Genomic DNA, 19,001 nt, shown 5'->3' with positions numbered 1-19,001 from the left:
TAGTCTAAGAGAATGGACCGTGTGATTCACCCATAATGAGCAGGGCCTAGTCTAAGAGAATGGACCGTGTGATTCACCCATAATGAGCAGGGCCTAGTCTAAGAGAATGGACCGTGTGATTCACCCATAATGAGCAGGGCCTAGTCTAAGAGAATGGACCGTGTGATTCACCCATAATGAGCAGGGCCTAGTCTAAGAGAATGGACCGTACGATTCACCCATAATGAGCAGGGCCTAGTCTAAGAGAATGGACCGTGTGATTCACCCATAATGAGCAGGACCTAGTCTAAGAGAATGGACTGTGTGATTCACCCATAATGAGCAGGACCTAGTCTAAGAGAATGGACCGTGTGATTCACCCATAATGAGCAGGACCTAGTCTAAGAGAATGGACCGTGTGATTCACCCATAATGAGCAGGGCCTAGTCTAAGAGAATGGACCGTGTGATTCACCCATAATGAGCAGGACCTAGTCTAAGAGAATGGACCGTGTGATTCACCCATAATGAGCAGGGCCTAGTCTAAGAGAATGGACCGTGTGATTCACCCATAATGAGCAGGGCCAAGTCTAAGAGAATGGACCGTACGATTCACCCATAATGAGCAGGGCCTAGTCTAAGAGAATGGACCGTGTGATTCACCCATAATGAGCAGGACCTAGTCTAAGAGAATGGACTGTGTGATTCACCCATAATGAGCAGGACCTAGTCTAAGAGAATGGACCGTGTGATTCACCCATAATGAGCAGGACCTAGTCTAAGAGAATGGACCGTGTGATTCACCCATAATGAGCAGGGCCTAGTCTAAGAGAATGGACCGTGTGATTCACCCATAATGAGCAGGGCCTAGTCTAAGAGAATGGACCGTGTGATTCACCCATAATGAGCAGGACCTAGTCTAAGAGAATGGACCGTGTGATTCACCCATAATGAGCAGGGCCTAGTCTAAGAGAATGGACCGTACAATTCACCCATAATGAGCAGGGCCTAGTCTAAGAGAATGGACCGTACAATTCACCCATAATGAGCAGGGCCTAGTCTAAGAGAATGGACCGTGTGATTCACCCATAATGAGCAGGGCCTAGTCTAAGAGAATGGACCGTGTGATTCACCCATAATGAGCAGGGCCTAGTCTAAGAGAATGGACCGTGTGATTCACCCATAATGAGCAGGACCTAGTCTAAGAGAATGGACCGTGTGATTCACCCATAATGAGCAGGGCCTAGTCTAAGAGAATGGACCGTACGATTCACCCATAATGAGCAGGGCCTAGTCTAAGAGAATGGACCGTGTGATTCACCCATAATGAGCAGGGCCAAGTCTAAGAGAATGGACCGTACAATTCACCCATAATGAGCAGGGCCTAGTCTAAGAGAATGGACCGTGTGATTCACCCATAATGAGCAGGGCCTAGTCTAAGAGAATGGACCATATGATTGTGAAGAGGACTAGAACACCATCAGTAGATTGTAATACACAGCTACAGGAAACACCCACCAACATGACATATGTCTGTCACGACCGCTGGGAGACCACAGCTGTAAACCCCTGACAGCCACAGAAACTAAGACAAAACACCATGATTGCTGTCCAGACAGATCAGCTGAGGCCTGGATAGGTGTTGAACATGTCAGATAACAACCACATCACATGATCAGCAATCTGATGGCCAGCTGCAGAGTGCATGACGTGGTGGACGCCTGAAATGCATCAGAAACTGGACCAATGTAATAATATTGGAGCAGGAGATCTGACTGTGTGACTTACGATGATGATGTGATACTTGAGCTGGCTGCAACAGGGGATCTGACTGTGATTGGAGCGTTGACCCTTCCTGTCAGCCAACCTCCTGGAGAGAGAGAGGGATGGGGGAGAGAGGGATGAGGGGAGAGAGGGATGGGGGGAGAGAGAGATGGGGGAGAAAGGGAGGAGGGGAGAGAGGGAGGAGTGGAGAGGGATGGGGAGAGAGAGGGGGATGGGGAAAGAGGGAGGAGGGGAGAGAGGGATGAGGGGAGAGAGGGAGGAGGGGAGAGAGGGATGGGGGAGAAAGGGAGGAGGGGAGAGAGGGAGGAGGGGAGAGAGGGATGGGGGAGAAAGAGGGATGGGGGAGAAAGAGGGATGGGATGAGAAAGAGGGATGGGGGAGAGGGATGGGGAGAGAGGGGAGAGGGAACGAGGGAGGAGGGAGAGAGGGAGGAGGGGAGAGAGGGATGGGGGAGAAGAGAGAGAGGGAGGAGGGGGAGAGAGGGATGGGGGAGAAAGGGAGGAGGGGAGAGAGGGAGGAGGGGAGAGAGGGATGGGGGAGAAAGAGGGATGGGGGAGAAAGAGGGATGGGATGAGAAAGAGGGATGGGGGAGAGGGATGGGGGAGAGAGGGGAGAGGGAGCGAGGGAGGAGGGAGAGAGGGAGGAGGGGAGAGAGGGATGGGGGAGAAGAGAGAGAGGGAGGAGGGGAGAGAGGGATGGGGGAGAAAGAGGGATGGGGGAGAAAGAGGGATGGAGAGAAAGAGGGATGGGGGAGAGGGATGGGGAGAGAGGGATCGGGGAGGGAGGGAGGAGGGGAGAGAGGGAGGGAGGAGGGGAGAGAGGGAGGGAGAGAGGGGGGAGGTGGTTACAAGATGATACTATATTCCTCTGTCACTCACTTATGGAAGAGATCTATTGATAGAGCTGCAGGGAGGAGAGAGAGAGAGATACTTCTGTGAGTGTAATGTTTACTGTTCATTTTTGTTGATTTAACTTTTGTATATTATTGCTTTGACAATGCTAATATGTGTTTCCCATGCCAATAAAGCCCTTGAATTGAATTGATAGGAGTGAGAGAGAGGAGAAATAGACAGAGAGATGGACAGCAGGATAGAGGGATGGAGAAAGAGAGAGATGGACAGCAGGATAGAGGGATGGAGAAAGAGAGAGATGGACAGCAGGATAGAGGGATGAGAAAGAGAGAGATGGACAGCAGGATAGAGGGATGGAGAAAGAGAGAGATGGACAGCAAGATAGAGGGTTGGAGTAAGACAGAGATGGACAGCAAGATAGAGGGATGGAGAAAGAGAGAGATGGACAGCAGGATAGAGGGATGGAGAAAGAGAGAGATATGGACAGCAGGATAGAGGGATGGAGAAAGAGAGAGAGATGGACAGCAGGATAGAGGGATGGAGAAAGAGAGAGATGGACAGCAGGATAGAGGGATGGAGAAAGAGAGAGATGGACAGCAGGATAGAGGGATGGAGAAAGAGAGAGATGGACAGCAGGATAGAGGGATGGAGAAAGAGAGAGAGAGATGGACAGCAGGATAGAGGGATGAGAAAGAGAGAGATGGACAGCAGGATAGAGGGATGGAGAAAGAGAGAGAGATGGACAGCAGGATACAGAGATGGGGAAAGAGAGAGATGGACAGCAGGATAGAGGGATGGAGAAAGAGAGAGATGGACAGCAGGATAGAGGGATGGAGAAAGAGAGAGAGATGGACAGCAGGATAGAGGGATGGAGAAAGAGAGAGATGGACAGCAGGATAGAGGGATGAGAAAGAGAGAGAGATGGACAGCAGGATAGAGGGATGAGAAAGAGAGAGAGATGGACAGCAGGATAGAGGGATGAGAAAGAGAGAGAGATGGACAGCAGGATAGAGGGATGGAGAAAGAGAGAGATGGACAGCAGGATAGAGGGATGGAGAAAGAGAGAGATATGGACAGCAGGATAGAGGGATGGAGAAAGAGAGAGAGATGGACAGCAGGATACAGAGATGGGGAAAGAGAGAGATGGACAGCAGGATAGAGGGATGAGAAAGAGAGAGAGATGGACAGCAGGATAGAGGGATGGAGAAAGAGAGAGATGGACAGCAGGATACAGAGATGGGGAAAGAGAGAGATGGACAGCAGGATAGAGGGATGAGAAAGAGAGAGAGATGGACAGCAGGATAGAGGGATGGAGAAAGAGAGAGATGGGCAGCAGGATGGTAGAGGAGTATAGATACCTTAGGTCACTCTTCTCTGCCACAGAGAGAGGCATGCCTCGCAGCATCCTGACCCGGTCACTCAGAGAGAGGTTCTGAAGGTTGTTGACCAGTTGGTCACGCTTACGCCCTGCAGCGCAAAGACGCGCACACACACAGAGACGGACAGACACACACATTAGTTATGAGTAGGTTATGGCGTCATTACAACAACAAAAATGTCGGTATTTCAGTGCGTATGTAACGTTTAAATGAGTGACCTCACCCTCCTCATCCACGCCCTCGGTCTCCATGCAGTCTGTCTCCATGCCGTAACCACGGATACTGGGCCGTGCGGAGCGGGAAAAGTCCTTTATGGAAGGCCTGCTCTGTCTGCGTCTTCTCAACTTCATGGTCCTGTTATAGTACTGAGAGATGACAGCACCTCGACTACGACCTAGAGAGAGGAGAGGACGTTAACAGGGTCCTGCTATAGTACTAAGAGATGACAGCACCTCGACTACGACCTAGAGAGAGGAGAGGACGTTAACAGGGTCTAGTACTGAGAGATGACAGCACCTCCACTAAGAGATGACAGCACCTCGACTACGACCTAGAGAGAGGAGAGGACGTTAACAGGGTCTAGTACTGAGAGATGACAGCACCTCCACTAAGAGATGACAGCACCTCGACTACGACCTAGAGAGAGGAGAGGACGTTAACAGGGTCTAGTACTGAGAGATGACAGCACCTCCACTAAGAGATGACAGCACCTCCACTAAGAGATGACAGCACCTCGACTACGACCTAGAGAGAGGAGAGGACGTTAACAGGGTCCTGTTATAGTACTGAGAGATGACAGCACCTCGACTAAGAGATGACAGCACCTCGACTACGACCTAGAGAGACGCCAGGAGGTTAACAGAGTCTAGTACTGAGAGATGACAGCACCTCCGTTAAGAGATGACAGCACCTCCACCACGACCTAGAGAGAGGAGAGGACGTTAACAGGGTCCCGTTATAGTACTGAGAGATGACAGCACCTCCACTAACAGATGACAGCACCTCCACTACGACCTAGAGAGAGGAGAGGACGTTAACAGGGTCCTGTTATAGTACTGAGAGATGACAGCACCTCCACTAAGAGATGACAGCACCTCGACTACGACCTAGAGAGACGCCAGGAGGTTAACAGAGTCTAGTACTGAGAGATGACAGCACCTCCGTTAAGAGATGACAGCACCTCCACCACGACCTAGAGAGAGGAGAGGACGTTAACAGGGTCCCGTTATAGTACTGAGAGATGACAGCACCTCGACTACGACCTAGAGAGAGGAGAGGACGTTAACAGGGTCCTGTTATAGTACTGAGAGATGACAGCACCTCCACTAAGAGATGACAGCACCTCCACTACGACCTAGAGAGAAGAGAGGACGTTAACAGGGTCCTGTTATAGTACTGAGAGATGACAGCACCTCCACTAACAGATGACAGCACCTCCACTACGACCTAGAGAGAGGAGAGGACGTTAACAGGGTCCTGTTATAGTACTGAGAGATGACAGCACCTCCACTAAGAGATGACAGCACCTCGACTACGTCCTAGAGAGAAGAGAGGACGTTAACAGGGTCCCGTTATAGTACTGAGAAATGACAGCACCTCGACTAAGAGATGACAGCACCTCGACTACGACCTAGAGAGACGCCAGGAAGTTAACAGGGTCCTGTTATAGTACTGAGAGATGACAGCACCTCCACTAACAGATGACAGCACCTCCACTACGACCTAGAGAGACGACAGGAAGTTAACAGAGTCTAGTACTGAGAGATGACAGCACCTCCGTTAAGAGATGACAGCACCTCCACCACGACCTAGAGAGAGGAGAGGACGTTAACAGGGTCCTGTTATAGTACTGAGAGATGACAGCACCTCCACTATGACCTAGAGAGAGGAGAGGACGTTAACGGGGTCCCGTTATAGTACTGAGAGATGACAGCACCTCCACTACGACCTAGAGAGAGGAGAGGACGTTAACGGGGTCCCGTTATAGTACTGAGAGATGACAGCACCTCCACTGAGAGATGACAGCACCTCGACGACGACCTAGAGTGAGGAGAGGACGTTAACAGGGACCTGTTATAGTACTGAGAGATGACAGCACCTCCACTAAGAGATGACAGCACCTCGACTACGACCTAGAGAGAGGAGAGGACGTTAACAGGGTCTAGTACTGAGAGATGACAGCACCTCCACTAAGAGATGACAGCACCTCCGTTAAGAGATGACAGCACCTCCGTTAAGAGATGACAGCACCTCCGTTAAGAGATGACAGCACCTCCTTTAAGAGATGACAGCACCTCCTTTAAGAGATGACAGCACCTCCTTTAAGAGATGACAGCACCTCCGTTAAGAGATGACAGCACCTCCTTTAAGAGATGACAGCACCTCCGTTAAGAGATGACAGCACCTCCGTTAAGAGATGACAGCACCTCCGTTAAGAGATGACAGCACCTCCGCTAAGAGGGGGGTGAGGGAAGGTGTGTAGATACATGATTCCTAAACTTCGTCTTGTAGAGGGGCAGAAGTCTTGTTTGTGCCATGGTGTTTTTAGAGCCACTGTGTTAGATACAGTATCTGTTGATGTGTTGATAGTGGCTGGCTGGCTGGCTGGTTGGCTAGCTGGCTGGCTGGCTGACTGGCTGGCTGGCTGGCTGGTTGGCTGGCTGGCTGGCTGGCTGACACACCTGCTAGCTAGAGGAACTAACAGTCACATGACAACGGCAGAAATAGTTTAGACTTCTGAAACTACCTCGCTCTCTCTCTCATGAAGCGTGAACAGAAGAAATACTAGGTAGGTGTCCATACAGCCATCTTAAGACGGTCATAAGAGTGTCGTAGACGTGCCATAAGTATGTCATAAGGGTGTCGTAGAGGTGCCATAAGTATGTCATAAAGGTGTCGTAGAGGTGCCATAAGTATGTCATAAAGGTGTCGTAGAGGTGCCATAAGTATGTCATAAAGGTGATGTAGAGGTGCCATAAGTATGTCATAAGGGTGTCGTAGGGGTGACTTACCGATGGTGCGGCTGGGCATGGAGGAGAGGACTTTGAGGGTGGCGGAGGACCAGCGTTCCTCTAGAAGGGGGTCTAACTGTCTCCCCCCTTCCTCCTCACCCCTCCCCGCGCTCCCACGCCATATCTCCTGACCAGGGCTGGACAGGTACGCTACACTGTCTGGAGGAAGGAGAGTATGACGGTTACGTCTGTTTTCACACACACCACACTAACACTAAGTCTCTCTCTCTCTTATACCCAGTCACACACACACCACACTCTAACACTAAGTCTCTCTCTCTCTTATACCCAGTCACACACACACCACACTCTAACACTAAGTCTCTCTCTCTCTTATACCCAGTCACACACACACCACACTCTAACACTAAGTCTCTCTCTCTCTTATACCCAGTCACACACACCACACTAACACTAGGTCTCTCTCTCTCTTATACCCAGTCACACACACACCACTCTAACACTAAGTCTCTCTCTCTCTTATACCCAGTCACACACACCACACTAACACTAGGTCTCTCTCTCTCTTATACCCAGTCACACACACACCACTCTAACACTAAGTCTCTCTCTCTTATACCCAGTCACACACACACCACACTCTAACACTAAGTCTCTCTCTCTTATACCCAGTCACACACACACCACACTCTAACACTAAGTCTCTCTCTCTTATACCCAGTCACACACACACCACACTCTAACACTAAGTCTCTCTCTCTTATACACAGTCACACACACCACACTCTAACACTAAGTCTTTCTCTCTTATACCCAGTCACACACACCACACTCTAACACTAAGACTCTCTCTCTTATACCCAGTCACACACACACACACACTCACTAAGTCTCTCTCTCTTATACACAGTCACACACACCACACTCTAACACTAAGTCTTTCTCTCTTATACCCAGTCACACACACACACACACTCTAACACTAAGTCTTTCTCTCTTGTACCCAGTCACACACACCACACTCTAACACTAAGTCTCTCTCTCTTGTACCCAGTCACACACACACACACTCACTAAGTCTCTCTCTCTTATACCCAGTCACACACTACCTCGTTCCTCCTCGTCCAGGTCTCTCTGTAGTTCCTGCAGCTCCAAGGCTTCCTGTCTCTGATCCTCTATCAGCTGGTTAAAGGAGTCATGGACCCCCTCTTCATCCGCTGGGCTCCTGTTACATACATACACACACACACACACACACACACACATACACACATACACACATACATATACATACATACATACATACATACATACATACATACATACATACATACATACATACATACATACATACATACATACATACATACAGCGAATTAGAAAACAAACCCAAAAAACTCCCATATCTACTGGGTGAAATACCACAGTGTGCCATCTCAGCGGCAAGATTTGTGACCTGTTGCCACAAGCAAAGGTCAACCAGTAAAGAACAAACACCATTGTAAATACAAGCCATATTTATGTTTTTTGTACATTGTTACAACACTGTATATAGACATAATATGGCATTTAAAAGAGAGAGGGGGTACTTCCGTGGGTCGGACACACACACACACACACAAAGACAAACACACACACACACACACACACACACACACACTAAAGACAAACACACACACACACACACACTAAAGACAAACACACACACACACTAAAGACAAACACACACACACACACACTAAAGACAAACACACACACACACACACACACACACACACACACACACACACACACACACACACACACACACACACACACACACACACACTAAAGACAAACACACCCATAACTAGTAACCAGTGTTCAGACAAACCACCACGGTGTACACACTCCTCACCGCGAGGCTTCAGCCCTGACAACTCTTCATGTCTCATAATTCATGGCCTTTTAACACCACATTTGAAAGGAACCACAATCACAAGCCTTTTGTTCCCCAGGGACCCTGCAGCTGAACACCACAGGAAGTGAGTCACTCATAAAATTCTCCTCAGTAAATACAACACACACACACACACACACACACACACACACACACACACACACACACACACACACACACACACACACACACACACACACACACACACACACGAACAAAGACTAGTCAAACAGTCCAACAAACACAGTCAGTCTGTTCTGTGAGAACAATAGGTCTGGCTGGATACTGGTACTGTGTAGAATTGGGCCTCAAAGAGTTGCCTCAAAGAACATCAAACAGACAGTTAACCCTGTCATTGTCTTATTTTAATCCTCTTCTGTTTACCAGAACATCAAACAGACAGTTAACCCTGTCATTGTCTTATTTTAATCCTCTTCTGTTTACCAGAACATCAAACAGACAGTTAACCCTGTCATTGTCTTATTTTAATCATCTTCTGTTTACCAGAACATCAAACAGACAGTTAACCCTGTCATTGTCTTATTTTAATCCTCTTCTGTTTACCAGAACATCAAACAGACAGTTAACCCTGTCATTGTCTTATTTTAATCCTCTTCTGTTTACCAGAACATCAAACAGACAGTTAACCCTGTCATTGTCTTATTTTAATCCTCTTCTGTTTACCAGAAAATCAAACAGACAGTTAACCCTGTCATTGTCTTATTTTAATCCTCTTCTGTTTACCAGAAAATCAAACAGACAGTTAACCCTGTCATTGTCTTGTTTTAATCCTCTTCTGTTTACCAGAACATCAAACAGACAGTTAACCCTGTCATTGTCTGATTTTAATCCTCTTCTGTTTACCAGAACATCAAACAGACAGTTAACCCTGTCATTGTCTTATTCTAATCCTCTTCTGTTTACCAGAACATCAACACATCAAAGACAGAGAGAGACAGGGGGAGACAGACACATTGGGAAGCCAGTAGCACATCAAACAGAGAGACAGGGGGAGACAGACACATTGGGAAGCCAGTAGCACATCAAACAGAGAGAGACAGGGGGAGACAGACACATTGGGAAGCCAGTAGCACATCAAACAGAGAGAGACAGGGGGAGACAGACACATTGGGAAGCCAGTAGCACATCAAACAGAGAGAGACAGGGGGAGACAGACACATTGGGAAGCCAGTAGCACATCAAAGACAGAGGGAGACAGGGGGAGACAGACACATTGGGAAGCCAGTAGCACATCAAAGACAGAGGGAGACAGGGGGAGACAGACACATTGGGAAGCCAGTAGCACATCAAAGACAGAGGGAGACAGGGGGAGACAGACACATTGGGAAGCCAGTAGCACATCAAACAGAGGGAGACAGGGGGAGACAGACACATTGGGAAGCCAGTAGCACATCAAACAGAGAGTGACAGGGGGAGACAGACACATTGGGAAGCCAGTAGCACATCAAACAGAGGGAGACAGGGGGAGACAGACACATTGGGAAGCCAGTAGCACATCAAACAGAGAGAGACAGGGGGAGACAGACACATTGGGAAGCCAGTAGCACATCAAACAGAGAGAGACAGGGGGAGACAGACACATTGGGAAGCCAGTAGCACATCAAACAGAGAGACAGGGGGAGACAGACACATTGGGAAGCCAGTAGCACATCAAACAGAGAGAGACAGGGGGAGGCAGACACATTGGGAAGCCAGTAGCACATCAAACAGAGAGAGACAGGGGGAGACAGACACATTGGGAAGCCAGTAGCACATCAAACAGAGAGTGATACCCCTCCTCTCTCTCCACGCTCAACACAGATAACGAACTGGAACACAAACGGGCGTTTTGTACCTCAGGACCTCTCCATAGGAGAGAGAAGTAGATCGATACGAGTCTGTTCTCCAAGAGGAGGATGAAGAAAGGCAGAGAGGAAATGTGGAAGGAGGTGGAGGAGGCAGAATGTTGTCGCTGTAGTCCAGTGGAGGCTGCTGGGGGAGGACGGCTCATAATAACGGATGGAATGGAGTGAATGGAACGGCATCAGACACATGGGAAATGCAACGCGTCTGATACCATTCCATCCAATCCATTCCATCCATTCCAGACATTCATTCCATCCATTCCATTCCAGACATTCATTCCATTCAATCCATTCCATCCATTCCAGACATTCATTCCATTCAATCCATTCCATCCATTCCAGACATTCCAGACATTCATTCCATTCAATCCATTCCATCCATTCCAGACATTCATTCCATTCAAGCCATTCATTCCATTCAATCCATTCCAGACATTCATTCCATTCATTCCATTCATTCCATTCATTCCATTCATTCCATTCCATCCATTCCAGACATTCATTCCATTCAAGCCATTCATTCCATTCAATCCATTCCAGACATTCATTCCATTCATTCCATTCAATCCATTCAATCCATTCCAGACATTCATTCCATTCAAGCCATTCATTCCATTCCATCCATTCCAGCCATTCATTCCATTCATTCCATTCAATCCATTCAATCCATTCCAGACATTCATTCCATTCATTCCATTCATTCCATTCCATCCATTCCAGACATTCATTCCATTCAAGCCATTCATTCCATTCAATCCATTCCAGACATTCATTCCATTCATTCCATTCAATCCATTCAATCCATTCCAGACATTCATTCCATTCAAGCCATTCATTCCATTCCATCCATTCCAGACATTCATTCCATTCATTCCATTCCATCCATTCCAGACATTCATTCCATTCAAGCCATTCATTCCATTCCATCCATTCCAGACATTCATTCCATTCATTCCATTCAATCCATTCATTCCTTTCAATCCATTCATTCAATCCATTCAATCCATTTCAGACACTATTATGAGCCGTCCTCCCCCAGCAGCCTCCCCTGATATAGTGTATTGATACTCCCTCCAGGCCAGCCTCCCCTGATATAGTGTATTGATACTCCCTCCAGGCCAGCCTCCACTGATATAGTGTATTGATACTCCCTCCAGGCCAGCCTCCACTGATATAGTGTATTGATACTCCCTCCAGGCCAGCCTCCACTGATATAGTGTATTGATACTCCCTCCAGGCCAGCCTCCACTGATATAGTGTATTGATACTCCCTCCAGGCCAGCCTCCACTGATATAGTGTATTGATACTCCCTCCAGGCCAGCCTCCACTGATATAGTGTATTGATACTCCCTCCAGGCCAGCCTCCACTGATATAGTGTATTGATACTCCCTCCAGGCCAGCCTCCACTGATATAGTGTATTGATACTCCCTCCAGACCAGCCTCCACTGATATAGTGTATTGATACTCCCTCCAGGCCAGCCTCCACTGATATAGTGTATTGATACTCCCTCCAGGCCAGCCTCCACTGATATAGTGTATTGATACTCCCTCCAGACCAGCCTCCCCTGATATAGTGTATTGATACTCCCTCCAGGCCAGCCTCCACTGATATAGTGTATTGATACTCACTCCAGGCCAGCCTCCACTGATATAGTGTATTGATACTCCCTCCAGGCCAGCCTCCACTGATATAGTGTATTGATACTCACTCCAGACCAGCCTCCATGCGTTCAGCAGTCAGGTCAAAGTTGACACTGTGAGCCATCTCTCTCTCCCCGTCTCTCCTCTCTGCTGTCTGTCTCGTTCTCTTTATCCGTCTGTCTGTCAATCATCAATCTCTGTCCACCAATCACAGAGAAGGGTCACACACGTGTCTGCTTAGTCCCGCCTCTCCACTCTCCTAGCATAGTGTTGCAAAAACTACCTGAGAGAGAGAGGAATGTTAGGAATCATAAGGTGTGGTGATTGAAGGTCTCTCTTTTCCGTGTTTTAGCTTGTCTTCTAGTAGCACACACACACACGCACGCACACACACACAATGTAGTGTTACTGTCATCAGTCAGTTACGTAAGCAAGTCTTAAATTGTACAGATAATCCGCCAGTCCATTTTCAAAGACCTCATCATACTGAGCCTTCTGGTCAACCTGAATGGTCAGATGATATACATTCTCACCTGGGTTCAGGACCTGATGTTCTGAGTTCGCAAATAGGACGCACGCACGCACGCACACACACACACACACACACATACACACACACACACACACACACACACACACACACACACACACACACACACACACACACACACACACACCTCGTTAAAGCAGTTCTTTATCATACCAACAAAACATAGCAGCAGTTGGTGTGTGTGTTTCACCAGAGAAGTGTTTGAATACAGTACTAGACCAACATCATACCAGGCCAATACACCAGGGATGAATGATATATCGGTGAACATATCGGAATCAGACGATATTAGCTAAACATGCCAACATCGGTATCTGCCCGATGTCTCGTTTAACGCCGATGTGCAAAACCGATGTCAAAGCTGACGTGCAAACCTATATAGCTAACGTAGGCACATGACGTCATTACGTAAAATGTAGCGCTACACATTCAACACAGCATTCTTAACCTGGCCCACAATGTCTGCTGTGTGGATCGAACAGGATATGAGGATATGAGGACATGAGGATAACAGGATATGAGGATATGAGAATATGAGGATATGAGAATATGAGCATATGAGGATATGAGGATATGAGGATATGAGAATATGAGGATATCAGGATATGAGGATATGAGAATATGAGGATATGAGGATATGAGGATATGAGGATAACAGGATATGAGGATAACAGGATATGAGGATATGAGGATATGAGAATATGAGGAGATGAGAATATGAGGATATGAGGATATGAGGATATGAGAATATGAGGATATGAGGATATGAGGATATGAGGATAACAGGATATGAGGATATGAGGATATGAGAATATGAGGATATGAGGATATGAGGATATGAGGATATGAGGATATGAGGATAACAGGATATGAGGATGTGAGAATATGAGGATATGAGGATATGAGGATAACAGGATATGAGGATATGAGGATATGAGGATATGAGGATAACAGGATATGAGGATAACAGGATATGAGGATAACAGGATATGAGGATAACAGGATATGAGGATATGAGGATATGAGAATATGAGGAGATGAGAATATGAGGATATGAGGATATGAGGATATGAGAATATGAGGATATGAGGATATGAGGATATGAGGATAACAGGATATGAGGATATGAGGATATGAGAATATGAGGATATGAGGATATGAGGATATGAGGATATGAGGATATGAGGATAACAGGATATGAGGATGTGAGAATATGAGGATATGAGGATATGAGGATAACAGGATATGAGGATATGAGGATATGAGGATATGAGGATAACAGGATATGAGGATATGAGGATATGAGAATATGAGAATATGAGGATAACAGGATATGAGGATATGAGGATATGAGGATATGAGAATATGAGGATATGAGGATAACAGGATATGAGGATATGAGGATATGAGGATATGAGAATATGAGGATAACAGGATATGAGGATATGAGGATATGAGGATATGAGAATATGAGGATATGAGGATATGAGGATATGAGGATAACAGGATATGAGGATATGAGGATATGAGAATATGAGGAGATGAGAATATGAGGATATGAGGATATGAGGATATGAGGATATGAGAATATGAGGATATGAGAATATGAGGATATGAGGATATGAGGATATGAGAATATGAGGATATGAGGATATGAGGATATGAGAATATGAGGATATGAGGATATGAGAATATGAGGATATGAGGATATGAGAATATGAATATGAGGATATGAGGATATGAGGATATGAGGATATGAGGATATGAGAATATGAGGAGATGAGAATATGAGGAGATGAGGATATGAGGATAACAGGATATGAGGATATGAGGAGATGAGAATATGAGGATATGAGGATATGAGGATATGAGGATATGAGGATATGAGGATATGAGGATAACAGGATATGAGGATATGAGGATATGAGGATATGAGGATATGAGGATATCGGTATCGGACAAAAATGTCATGTCGGTGCATCACTAATATACACCAAGCATCCTGACTATGTGATGGATTGTCCACTACACTAAGAGACCCCTGTCCACTACACTAAGAGACCCCTGTCCACTACACTAAGAGACCGCTGTCCACTACACTAAGAGACCGCTGTCCACTACACTAAGAGACCCCTGTCCACTACACTAAGAGACCGCTGTCCACTACACTAAGAGACCGCTGTCCACTACACTAAGAGACCGCTGTCCACTACACTAAGAGACCCCTGTCCACTACACTAAGAGACCCCTGTCCACTACACTAAGAGACCGCTGTCCACTACACTAAGAGACCCCTGTCCACTACACTAAGAGACCGCTGTCCACTACACTAAGAGACCCCTGTCCACTACACTACACTAAGAGACCCCTGTCCACTACACTAAGAGACCCCTGTCCACTACACTAAGAGACCCCTGTCCACTACACTAAGAGACCGCTGTCCACTACACTAAGAGACCGCTGTCCACTACACTAAGAGACCGCTGTCCACTACACTAAGAGACCCCTGTCCACTACACTAAGAGACCGCTGTCCACTACACTAAGAGACCCCTGTCCACTACACTAAGAGACCGCTGTCCACTACACTAAGAGACCCCTGTCCACTACACTAAGAGACCCCTGTCCACTACACTAAGAGACCGCTGTCCACTACATTTACATTACATTTAAGTCATTTAACAGACGCTCTTATCCAGAGCGACTTACAAATTGGTGGATTCACCTTCTGACATCCAACACTAAGAGACCCCTGTCCACTACACTAAGAGACCCCTGTCCACTACACTAAGAGACCCCTGTCCACTACACTAAGAGACCCCTGTCCACTACACTAAGAGACCCCTGTCCACTACACTAAGAGACCGCTGTCCACTACACTAAGAGACCGCTGTCCACTACACTAAGAGACCGCTGTCCACTACACTAAGAGACCCCTGTCCACTACACTAAGAGACCCCTGTCCACTACACTAAGAGACCCCTGTCCACTACACTAAGAGACCCCTGTCCACTACACTAAGAGACCCCTGTCCACTACACTAAGAGACCGCTGTCCACTACACTAAGAGACCGCTGTCCACTACACTAAGAGACCCCTGTCCACTACACTAAGAGACCCCTGTCCACTACACTAAGAGACCGCTGTCCACTACACTAAGAGACCGCTGTCCACTACACTAAGAGACCCCTGTCCACTACACTAAGAGACCCCTGTCCACTACACTAAGAGACCGCTGTCCACTACACTAAGAGACCGCTGTCCACTACACTAAGAGACCGCTGTCCACTACACTAAGAGACCCCTGTCCACTACACTAAGAGACCGTTGTAAACTACACTAAGAGACCCCTGTCCACTACACTAAGAGACCGCTGTCCACTACACTAAGAGACCGCTGTCCACTACACTAAGAGACCGCTGTCCACTACACTAAGAGACCGCTGTCCACTACACTAAGAGACCCCTGTCCACTACACTAAGAGACCGCTGTCCACTACACTAAGAGACCCCTGTCCACTACACTAAGAGACCGCTGTCCACTACACTAAGAGACCCCTGTCCACTACACTAAGAGACCCCTGTCCACTACACTAAGAGACCGCTGTCCACTACACTAAGAGACCGCTGTCCACTACACTAAGAGACTGCTGTCCACTACACTAAGAGACCCCTGTCCACTACACTAAGAGACCGCTGTCCACTACACTAAGAGACCGCTGTCCACTACACTAAGAGACCGCTGTCCACTACACTAAGAGACCGCTGTCCACTAAGAGACCCCTGTCCACTACACTAAGAGACCGCTGTCCACTACACTAAGAGACCCCTGTCCACTACACTAAGAGACCCCTGTCCACTACACTAAGAGACCCCTGTCCACTACACTAAGAGACCCCTGTCCACTACACTAAGAGACCGCTGTCCACTACACTAAGAGACCCCTGTCCACTACACTAAGAGACCGCTATCCACTACACTAAGAGACCGCTGTCCACTACTCTAAGAGACCCCTGTCCACTACACTAAGAAACCCCTGTCCACTACACTAAGAGACCGCTGTCCACTACACTAAGAGACCCCTGTCCACTACACTAAGAGACCCCTGTCCTCTACACTAAGAGACCGCTGTCCACTACACTAAGAAACCGCTGTCCACTACTCTAAGAGACCCCTGTCCACTACACTAAGAAACCCCTGTCCACTACACTAAGAGACCCCTGTCCACTACACTAAGAGACCGTTGTAAACTACACTAAGAGACCCCTGTCCACTACACTAAGAGACCGCTGTCCACTACACTAAGAGACCGCTGTCCACTACACTAAGAGACCGCTGTCCACTACACTAAGAGACCGCTGTCCACTAAGAGACCCCTGTCCACTACACTAAGAGACCGCTGTCCACTACACTAAGAGACCCCTGTCCACTACACTAAGAGACCCCTGTCCACTACACTAAGAGACCGCTGTCCACTACACTAAGAGACCGCTGTCCACTACACTAAGAGACCCCTGTCCACTACACTAAGAGACCCCTGTCCACTACACTAAGAGACCCCTGTCCACTACACTAAGAGACCGCTGTCCACTACACTAAGAGACCCCTGTCCACTACACTAAGAGACCGCTATCCACTACACTAAGAGACCGCTGTCCACTACTCTAAGAGACCCCTGTCCACTACACTAAGAAACCCCTGTCCACTACACTAAGAGACCGCTGTCCACTACACTAAGAGACCCTGTCCACTACACTAAGAGACCCCTGTCCTCTACACTAAGAGACCGCTGTCCACTACACTAAGAGACCCCTGTCCACTACACTAAGAGACCCCTGTCCACTACACTAAGAGACCCCTGTCCACTACACTAAGAGACCGCTGTCCACTACACTAAGAGACCGCTGTCCACTACACTAAGAGACTGCTGTCCACTACACTAAGAGACCCCTGTCCACTACACTAAGAGACCGCTGTCCACTACACTAAGAGACCGCTGTCCACTAAGAGACCCCTGTCCACTACACTAAGAGACCGCTGTCCTCTACACTAAGAGACCGCTGTCCACTACACTAAGAGACCGCTGTCCTCTACACTAAGAGACCGCTGTCCACTACACTAAGAGACCCCTGTCCACTACACTAAGAGACCGCTGTCCACTACACTAAGAGACCGCTGTCCACTACACTAAGAGACCCCTGTCCACTACACTAAGAGACCCCTGTCCACTACACTAAGAGACCCCTGTCCACTACACTAAGAGACCGCTGTCCACTACACTAAGAGACCCCTGTCCACTACACTAAGAGACCGCTATCCACTACACTAAGAGACCGCTTTCCACTACTCTAAGAGACCCCTGTCCACTACACTAAGAAACCCCTGTCCACTACACTAAGAGACCGCTGTCCACTACACTAAGAGACCCCTGTCCACTACACTAAGAGACCCCTGTCCTCTACACTAAGAGACCGCTGTCCACTACACTAAGAGACCGCTGTCCACTACACTAAGAGACCCCTGTCCACTACACTAAGAGACCCCTGTCCACTACACTAAGAGACCGCTGTCCACTACACTAAGAGACCGCTGTCCACTACACTAAGAGACCGCTGTCCACTACACTAAGAGACCCCTGTCCACTACACTAAGAGACCGCTGTCCACTACACTAAGAGACCGCTGTCCACTAAGAGACCCCTATCCACTACACTAAGAGACCGCTGTCCTCTACACTAAGAGACCGCTGTCCACTACACTAAGAGACCGCTGTCCTCTACACTAAGAGACCGCTGTCCACTACACTAAGAGACCCCTGTCCACTACACTAAGAGACCGCTGTCCACTACACTAAGAGACCCCTGTCCACTACACTAAGAGGCCCTGTCCACTACACTAAGAGACCCCTGTCCACTACACTAAGAGACCGCTGTCCACTACACTAAGAGACCCCTGTCCACTACACTAAGAGACCCCTGTCCACTACACTAAGAGACCGCTGTCCACTACACTAAGAGACCCCTGTCCACTACACTAAGAGA

At 47.8% G+C, this 19,001-nt stretch overlaps 1 protein-coding gene across 1 annotated transcript in view; it reads right to left on the bottom strand.

Moving 5' to 3' along the window:
• The window catches only part of tmc6b (transmembrane channel-like 6b), a 52,543-nt gene that overhangs the window by 13,881 nt on the left and 19,661 nt on the right, over positions 1-19,001 (bottom strand). Inside the window, exons 2-7 of the mRNA XM_064957181.1 lie at positions 12,482-12,696; positions 8,075-8,190; positions 7,005-7,163; positions 4,217-4,387; positions 3,973-4,081; positions 1,767-1,848 (exon numbers count right to left, since the gene is read on the bottom strand). Coding sequence (XP_064813253.1) covers positions 1,767-1,848; positions 3,973-4,081; positions 4,217-4,387; positions 7,005-7,163; positions 8,075-8,190; positions 12,482-12,537 — 693 coding nt within the window. The 5' untranslated portion in view covers positions 12,538-12,696. The remainder of the gene's footprint in view (positions 1-1,766; positions 1,849-3,972; positions 4,082-4,216; positions 4,388-7,004; positions 7,164-8,074; positions 8,191-12,481; positions 12,697-19,001) is intronic.

Source organism: Oncorhynchus masou, chromosome 5 (genome assembly GCF_036934945.1).
Source record: "Oncorhynchus masou masou isolate Uvic2021 chromosome 5, UVic_Omas_1.1, whole genome shotgun sequence".
NCBI classification, from domain to species: Eukaryota; Metazoa; Chordata; class Actinopteri; order Salmoniformes; family Salmonidae; genus Oncorhynchus; species Oncorhynchus masou.
This window is presented reverse-complemented; position numbering and strand designations above follow the sequence as displayed.